Genomic DNA, 9,729 nt, shown 5'->3' on the forward strand with positions numbered 1-9,729 from the left:
AACTTTAAAGTTTACCCTCTTCTAAGTTTTTCACAGTTTATTTTAATGCTTTTTTATAAATTTTAATTTTTTATTTATATTTTCATTTATTATGAACAATTTTCCTAAAGTCTTTTTCACTAATAAATTTGATATATGGCTATTCTTTATCTTCTACCTCAAATATGGACTTGAATTATTATCCAGTATTTTAAAACATTTTAATCTATATATTAAGGAATTTGTGTTTTGAGGCATGTGATATTATAACATTCTTCACACTTCTAGTGAATTTTTAACGTCATTCAAAGGCTACATCCTTCTATACTGAGAATTAAAAATAGTTCTCAAAAATATTCTCACATATTCTGAAACTCATTCTCAGAATTTCAACCTCCACTGGCATCTTAACTCTGTTCTCTTTCCCTTCTAATGCATATTTTCCCCCGAAGTCCCCATGTTACACTCCTTATGCACCCTCTATTTAAGATCTGGTTTAATTTAATGTTGTATGTGTTTGTACACAATTTTACTGAAGTTAGGCTTTGTCTTAGAATAGAAGATTATCCTAAAAAGACTAGTGAAAGAGTTATGAGAATTTAGAGAATTAGTTGGGAAATCATGTCCCAGAGGAATTACTTTAGGCAAAACAAAATTGGTAAAAAAATAAATAAATAAATAAATAAAATAAGCAGTAGTTATCGGATCTGCCATGTTTTCAAGTTCTATAATGGAAAATGCCAGGTATTTTGGAGGCACTTTCCGGAGGAAGCCAAACTTTCACTGAGGCTTAAAGATGATGAACAGTTAACCAAATAAAATTGAAATGTTTTATAATTGTCATTAAATCCTTGATATTTAAAAGGAGAAGCGGTATTTCGCTAGAAAGCATTCATTCCCATGCATGGGTCCTGGAGAATCTTTAATTCAGTCTTTTATCACAGGTTCACATTCCCTCATAAAAAGGTAACAGTTGGATGCATGTCTGGAGGAGCTCTTGGGCTTGTCCTGTTGCATCTTTAACTCCTCATCTGCACCTTCAGCTATGGCTATTTGGGCTGTGCTTAGAAAATGGCCATACTCAGGGCACTGTAGAATGAACAGTCTTTCCCGTTTAGGCATTTCTCCTTCCATTTTAACTCTTGACTCTGTCTTCAGGGCATTTCTGTTCTATTAAGCTTCTTAAGTGATGAGTGGTCTGGTGTTTGCCTTATGCAACTCAATTTAAGATCGGTTTGTGTGAGATCTGGCAGAAAGAAGGCTGGGGTGGGGTGCGGAGATATTGAATATTGCTCATGTGGCATATGAAAGGCAAATATGGATTTTCATTCAGAAATGGGCTATATTTTATTTATATCCTTAAGAGTAAATTAATTATACAAGGGATATATGACAAATAGGGTGTAATTTTTTTCATTAATCCCAATGAAGCAGAGTAACTTTCTTTTCTTTCTCCTCAGAAATACAGAATCATACATACTGCAGGACTTCCAGAAAGAAATCATCCACTGACTCTTAAAAGTAAGGAACTCTGTGTTCTTACTCTGGTGTTTGCATAACCGGGATCTTATAAGGAAGCCAAAGACATCAAAATGGCTTTGCCTAGAAGCCAAGGCCATTGGTCCAACGCAGACATCTTGAGGTTACTGGAATGCATGGAGAATAATCTCCCATCTGATGACAACGGCACGTTCAGCTCAACTCAGTCACACATGGACTGGGGAAAAGTAGCTTTTAAAAACTTTTCTGGTGAAATGTGCAGACTCAAATGGTTAGAGATTTCTTGCAGCTTGAGAAAATTCAGCACTTTGAAAAAATTAGTCCTGGAAGCTAAGAAATGTGTTAAAAATACAAACAAAAGCCAAAAAGGCAGGAACCATCCAGACTTTCCAAAAAGGCCCCTTACTGCTTATATCCGCTTCTTCAAGGAGAATTGGCCCCAGTACTCCCAAATGTACCCTGGGATGAGAAGCCAGGAACTGACCAAAATCCTGTCAAAGAAATACAAGGAGCTCCCAGAGCAGATGAAACAGAAATATATTCAGGATTTCCAGAAGGAAAAGCAAGAATTTGAGGAAAAACTTGTTCGATTCAGGGAAGAACACCCTGATTTAGACCAGAAGGGCAAGAAATCTGATATCTCCAAGAGGGTTCAAACCAAAGTGCAAAAGAAGGTTCAGAAAAATATTGAAGAAGTGAGGTCTCTTCCAAAAACGGATCAATTTTTCAAGAAGGTAAAATTTCACGGAGAGCCTCAGAAACCCCCCATGAATGGATACCACAAGTTTCACCAAGATTCCTGGTCAAGTAAGGAGCTGCAACATTTGTCCCTGAGGGAGCGCATGGTAGAGATTGGCAGACGCTGGCAGCGCATCCCGCAGAGCCAGAAGGATCATTACAAGAGCCAGGCTGAGTTGCTGCAGAAGGAATACAAAGTGAAATTGGATCTCTGGCTCAAGACTTTGTCACCTGAAGATTATGCTGCATACAAAGAATCGACCTATGCTAAGGGTAAGAATATGGCGATGATGGGAGGCCCGGCCCCCAGCTTGAAACAAACAGATCCGCAGTCCTCATCAGCAAAGGGTCTGCAAGAAGGGTTTGGGGAGGGGCAGGGGCTCCAGGCTGCAGAAACAGATGCATCACAGACTATTTGGGTAAACTGTCATGTCTCCATGGAACCAGAAGAGAACAGGAAGAAAGATGGCGAAGAGGAAGAAAGCAGTAACTCTTTAGACTGCAGCAGTGGGGAAGACATGGAAGTTGATGTCTGAGGGCAGTGACTCTAGTGCAGCTTCCTCAGAGGACTTCTAACTGGGACTCCACCTGACTCAGACTCTGCCTGACTCAGACTCCAGGGTCAGGCAGAGTTTCTCCGCAAAAGCCCATTCATGCCATCCGTGTCAAGGAAAAGGGACTCTCCTTCTGCCTCTTTTTACTTCTTTGCGCTTTTTTTCTCTTTTCTTCCTTCCCCGCTCTCCTCCTCTACACAAAGTAGGACAGGTTGGAAAGAAGCAACTTGGTGCAGCACCCTCTTACATCAGGATTACAAACCTGGGAGGGACTCTGCGGAGAATAAATATAAGTTTGAGCCAATACCAACCTTACCCTTAAAAAACAGACAAATATCATCCCTTTCCCAGTGAATTTTGTGCAATTAAAGCTTCTGGAATGAAGCGATGATTAGGTGTAGGGTACACACTGTATTAGACTGAATATTTCTGAAGCAAGAAGCTTTGCTTTACTCATTTTTGTTCTGCTAAAGGCAGTAAGAAGACACCCATGAGCCTGGGACCCCGACCTTCCCTGTGGAAATGTTTTTCAGGACTCCTGCACTTAGTCTAGGCTTGGGGATATTTGATGAAAGGTGGGGTAGGTGTCTGAAGAAAATTGTTGTACTCTTGATATCTCACTCCTCCACTCCCTGAAGTAAGGAGTTGGTCACTCGCATGCCTGGGAGAGGCAGCAATATTTCTCTATGTATGTCTGACTCTTAGCTTTCATTGAGACTTTTCTTTCTCATTTCCAAAAAAAAAAATGAAACTACAAAATAAAAACTTGCCTATTTCATCGGAATGAGCTCCTCCACAGAATCCCTTATGACATTGGATGCAGCATCTCTAAGTGCCATCTGCATTTATTCTTGAAGCTCCAAATATTTTCTGCTGACTCAGGTGCAAGTGAATCTCACCTTAAGCCCTCAAGATTGATAGAAAGATGCACAGAAAGACACATATAGATAAATACACTATTCTGTTTCACTATCTGCTCTATGAATTCATGCACCAATATAACATTGTTTTAATTTTTTTTGGTTTACTAATATGTTTGAAAATCAACCTAAGGTTAGTGCCTTCTCAGTATACCTTCATTCTCTTAGACATTTCTGGCTATTTTCATATTTTGTTCTCATGAATATAAGCATCACAGAAGTAGATGTATACTTTTTATATGAAAACCATTGACTATCATGTGTTTATTTTGTCCCTAGATATCTTAATAAATTTTTATTTAAAAGTTTTTTCTAGGTAAATAAGTTTCAGAAAATAATGAAAATATTTACCATTTTATACCTCTAAATGTATCAGATTAAAGTATCCAGGAGACTGTTAAGCAATAATAAAGTAATATGTTCTTGGCTTGCTTCTGACTTTCAATCTAATGCTTACAGAATTTAAAATCATGAAAGTTATGCTGATGTGTACATTTGAAATAAATTATTAAAAAAATTGCTATTTACTGTTATTTGGTTAACTTTATAATGTATATCGATTTTTAACAATTTATTTTGTTAAATTTATCATATATTTATGTAATTTTTCCTTAGTGTATTAGTCATCATCCTTCAGAGAAACAGTAGCACCAACATAGAGAGAGAAACAGAGTGACAGAGAGAGAGATAGAATAATACAGAGAGGAGACAGAGAGGGACAGATACGGTGTCTTGTCGCCCAGGCTGCAGTGCAGTGGTGCGATCTGGGCTCACTGCAACATCCGCCTCCTAGATTCAAAAGATGCTCCTGCCTCATCCTCCTAAGTAGCTGGAATTACAGACACCCACCACCACGCCTGACTAATTTTTGTATTTTTAGTAAAGACAGGGCTTCGCCATGTTGGCCAGGCTGGTCTCGAACTCCTGACTTCAAGTGATCCGCCCACCCAGAAAGACCAATTTTATTATGAAGAATTGGCTCACAAAATTGTGGAGGCAAAAAATACCATGATCTGCAATCTGCAAGCTGGTCAGTTAGGAAAGCCAGAGGTGTAATTCAATCTGAGTCTGAAGGCCTGGGGACCAGGGAAGCCAATGGTGTAAACCCCAGGTCAAGGGTAAGAGAAGATAAGATGAGATGTACTAGCTTAAGAAGTGAGGCAGGAACAAAAGGGTCAAACTCCTCTGTCATCTGCCCTTTGTTCTATTCAGGAGCTACTGGGGAGGGAAACCTACTTTACAGAGACCAATTCAAGCTGACACATAAAATCTACTATCACACTTTCATTTTCTTGCAGATTCTGGGGATTTAGGCATTTTCACCATTTTTTCATGAATTCTAGATGGCTGATGGGTTGAATTTATTTAGAAAATGTATTTGCATATTATGCCCCTTGTTTCGCTTCTTAACATCAAGTTTGCAAAATTAACTTTAAAGATCTGATTCTTTTTACTTCCAATTTAGAAGATACCATAATTCACATTTGCCACTAAGTGGTAGTAAGGCCTATAGCTCAGGCTAGATGGTGAGATGTACAAATGCAGTTGGGGCTTTGCTTGTGATTTTAAATACAGCGTTTTAAAATTCATTCAGCATCTACTCTTTTTTAAGTCTTGCCCTCCTTATGTGTGACACACAGATGAAAGGTACAATTCTTGACTTCATGACACTCAGAGTTAAAGATGGTATTATTTGGTTTAAAAAGCGCAAGTACTGACAAATAGAAACTGAACTTCTGAGTTTGCTATTATAATAAAATATCATTGGTTAAAATAATGATCTCTTTGCTTTTCTGTTACCTCATCTATACATTCATGAAGTGGGAATAAAATTACAGTGAGATTAGGCCAGGCATGGTGGCTCATGCCTATAATCCTAGCACTTTGGGAGGCTGAGTGTGGCAGATCACTTGAGGTCAGGAGTTCGAGACCAGCCTGGCCAACATGGTGAATCCTCCTCTCTACTAAAAATACAAAAATTACCGGGGTGCAGTGACACTTGCCTGTAATCTCAGCTACTCAAGAGGCTGAGGCAAGAGAATTGCTTGAACCTTGGAGGCAGAGGGTGCAATGAGCCCAGATCATGCCACTGCGGGCCACTCTGGGTGACAGAGCGAGACTCCATCTCAAAACAAAACCAAAAACAAAAAACAAAAAAATTACAGTGAGATTACATATAGGTAAAGGTTACACTTAATACTTACAAAGTACCTATCTCACAGTAGATTTACAGAAAATGTTAGGTTGATTTTCACATTATTTTCTCCTTTCTTCCTTTCATCATCCATATTTCTCCTTTATTTAATTCCAACAAAGCCTTTAAGTAATGCATATTACATAACAAGATATATTACATTCAATAAATAAAAATTCAATGAATGATATTTGTCTGCAATGCATAAAGACCTGCACCCTTGCTAGAAGTTGATCCCAACTTTGACCTAAGTACCAGAAATTTTTAAAAATAGTGTTGATTCTATGGGTGTGTGTATATGTATGTGTGTGTATATGTATGTGTGTGTATATATATGTATGTGTGTATGTATAGGTATACACACTATATATATTTGTACATAATAATGGGAGATCCTTGAATGTAATGCAATTGATAGAAAGTACAATACAATTTTTTAAATGTAAAAATGTTTCTGCAAGGCAATTAAATCAAAATTTATCCTTGATAAAACAAGTATTAATTCAAAAAAGAAGTATTGGAAGTGGAAGTGACGTCCAGACAGAGGAAACAGCATATCAAAACACTCGAAGAGAAGAAGGCCATGATGCCTGTGGAGAAGCTACTTCTACAATTCTTTTGTTCTGGTCTTCTGTTACACACAGCTCATGGAACCTGCTAAACACATCGAGATCCAGTTTAGAGGCATTCCTTGTTTACACATTTTTAAAATTTGCACCTTAAAATTCTGAAAAGTTAGAGAGGTGCAGTATACTTACAGACCATTTCCAAACCTCTAAAGAAAAACAGTAAAATCTAGAAAAACAAAATCAAAATTCATGAACAATATCTACAACAACACTGAGTGACAATGTACCCTACAAAAATCCCAAATATGAATAGTCACAGACAAATCAGGTGCAACAGCAATATCCATGAGGAATCAGAATCCTTTCAGGATGAAGCAGAGAGGGTGAACAGAACACATGTAGATTTGAGAACTCCCCAAGTCAGCAACAAGGATTCATTAGAAAGTGTGCAAGGTAATTAAAAAAGAGCTGCTGAAACTGAGTAGGGTGGGAGTTTGCACACATCAATAAGCAAGAGTGCAGGATAAGATAAAAAGAGGCTGGGACCATATGGCTTTTACAGCTCTTAAAATAACCAGCCCAAATTCTCTTCCAGGATCAAATTCCATACTGAGAAGAATATACTGGGAGTAAACTACATATTAAACAAGGCTGACACAATAGGATCAAAAAAAGCGAAGGCCCCGATAAAATAAGTGGAGACAGAAGCAGAACCAGGACAGAGCAAAAAGTCGACGCTCTTATTAATGAATACCTTATGGAATCAACAGGAGAGCTCTAGAGTCGGGATGCTAGGAAAGCTATCCTGACTGATCTTTACCTTATAAAAGTTCAAGTTTCGTTCCATACAAATAGCATCAATAGGACATGCTTTTGTTGTTATTGTTCTTTGTTTCTTATTTAAGGAGAGGGCAGAGGGAAGAAAATGCCTTTCCAAAAATAGTATGCCTTGATATGACTGTTCATGAAGTAACAACTAGCGTTCTTAAAAGAACCTTAGTGCCAGGGATACAGTGAGCTTATACTCTTTGGCTGCAACCTTGACAGAAGTGTCTCTGGGCAGTCCTCTTGGTTTCCAGCCCAGCAGAAATCTCAGCCCCACCTCACTGGATGCAGCTCCATCACTGTGCCTGGCCACCTCCAGCTATTCCTGAAGGTCAATTTCTGCAGTATGTCCTGATCCTCTCCTACTCCAAGCACTGCTCCTGGTCCCTGCAGTATCCCTCCAGGACCCTACCTAGAAGCCTTTTTGCCCATCCTTGCTCCAAAACACCTCATCCAGGAATGTATTATAAGCCCGGTGTGGTGGCTCACACCTGTAATCCCAGCACTTTTGGTGCCCCAGGCAGACAGATCACTTGAGGTAAGAAGTTCGAGATCAGCCTAGCCAACAAGGTGAAACCCCCTCTCTACTAAAAATACAAAGATTAGCAGAGTGTGGTGACGCATGCCTGTACTCCCAGCTACTTAGGAGGCAGAGGCATGCGAATAGCTTGAACCTGGGGGGCAAAATTTGAAGTGAGTGAGATAGCAGCACTGCACTCCAGCCTGAGCAACAGTGACGACGAGTGAGAAAGAAATACCATAGATAGAGCTAGAGGTACATAGCTATCTACATATCTATGTATCTATGTCTTTAGCTATATATAATATATATATGGATATTATACATATACATGAATGTGTGTTATATATTGTTTAATATGTAGTTTACTTCCAGTATCATATATAATACATTACATATACATATATATTGCATATATGAGAGAGAGATCTGAAATGTATAGAATCCCTAATAACAAGCAGCTACCACCCCCATCTTTCACAATGGCTAATTACCTGACTGTGTGGTTTACTCTCAGATATGGTACTGTGGACCACGAGGTGTCTCCAGCAAATTATCAGCAAATTCAAGTGCAAGTTTTTGGCTTTAGAAAATGTTTCAATTAAGTCAGCTACACTTGGGAAAGGAGGTTAGGAAAATGCACCCAAAGGGTTGATCTTGACTATTCCTTATTAGTAGTGGGAAAATTCTGGAGATGAACGGATGTTTGGGGTGGCTGTCTTGCTCTGACAGGAGTAGGGATGGGGGATGGATTTCTCCTCTATTCCTCTTGTGTTAATAATGGCGGGAGATTTTGGTTACTGGGAATAGTATCTACATGAGCTGGATAAAGTGCGAGCACTAAAGGTCTTGGGAGGGTAAAGAGAGGGGCTGCAGGGAGTGCAGGGAGGAGGAACTAAGGCTTTTTCAGAGTGTGCAGAGAGAAAGCAGTCAGCTTCTCTGTCCATCATCCACAGCTCCAGGATGAAAGAAAGCTCTGCTTTCTCCATGCACATTCTTTGTATCTGTAAGAGAAAGTGGATGGGTTAAATTAGTGATCTGAAATGATTATTTTCCAGAAAGACAATTGAACCGCTACCAAAATATGTAAAGGCAGCTGGGGCTTTGCGAGGCTACCCAACCCAACCTCCATATGGGGGAATGAAAGGGGAACCAGTTGTCCTCAATTCTGGAGCTTTCAGGTTAATCAGGAAAGTGCCAAGGAGGCAGTGGAGGGGTGGGGTTAAATAAAACACCTTCTGTAATCCATGTATTAATGGGCCAGGCTAGGAAAGAAAAACTGGTAAACATGAGTTGATAGAAGAAAAATAGAAGAGAAGGTTTTATTTTATTTTTAAAAATAATTTTCAGAAACCAAGTTTGTATGAGTTTTACAGAAGAAAGGACTAGAAATAATAGGAATCAAAATATGTGTGTTTAGCAAAGGAAGTTCGTGGTCAGATAAAGAATGTAGTTCAAAGGATGTTGGTGGTGAGATGAAGAACATGGTTTGTGTAAACTGTTGGGTATGAAAGATTTCATTGAGTTGAAGAAAGATGGAAAGTTTCACAAATGAGTACAAAGAACATACTCACGTGGTCAGGAATATGCTTTGTTATGGACAAAGGAGATAGCACAAAAATCAAGTGAAGATATTGGGTCAATGTAGCTATTTAGTTTTATTTCAAAACAGTGGGAGTAAATAAAGTAGGTTTTAAAATTGAGAGAAAATAACGAAGATAAAGCGAGAACAAGAAAGTGAGAGAGGAAATTAATATTGGAAGGCAATTGTCTGTTGAATAATGTCTCTGAGAATAGCATGGAAGTCAGCTTCTACGTGTAGGGCAAAGCCTTAGAAAAGAAGAAGCAAGTTGCACTAATGGGGTCAGGCTCTGGTTAGCAGGTAGGTTTTGAACTGCTAAAAGAAAAAATTTTGGAAACATCTTATGTC

General features: G+C 38.8%; 1 protein-coding gene across 1 annotated transcript; it reads left to right on the plus strand.

Moving 5' to 3' along the window:
• Window positions 1-1,562: 1,562 nt before the first annotated feature.
• LOC115933342 (putative upstream-binding factor 1-like protein 6) lies at window positions 1,563-2,753 on the plus strand. The gene has a single exon (XM_031007101.3). The coding sequence runs from the start codon at window positions 1,572-1,574 to the stop codon at window positions 2,751-2,753; it is 1,182 nt and encodes a 393-aa protein (XP_030862961.3). The 5' UTR covers window positions 1,563-1,571.
• The last annotated feature ends 6,976 nt before the right edge of the window (window positions 2,754-9,729 follow it).

The sequence above is a fragment of the Gorilla gorilla genome, chromosome 12 (genome assembly GCF_029281585.2).
Source record: "Gorilla gorilla gorilla isolate KB3781 chromosome 12, NHGRI_mGorGor1-v2.1_pri, whole genome shotgun sequence".
Lineage (NCBI taxonomy): Eukaryota > Metazoa > Chordata > Mammalia > Primates > Hominidae > Gorilla > Gorilla gorilla.

What these genes read in the sequence shown, in the direction of transcription:
- LOC115933342 (XM_031007101.3), top strand. Translation starts at nt 1,572, where the DNA reads ATGGCTTTGCCTAGAAGCCAAGGCCATTGGTCCAACGCAGACATCTTG.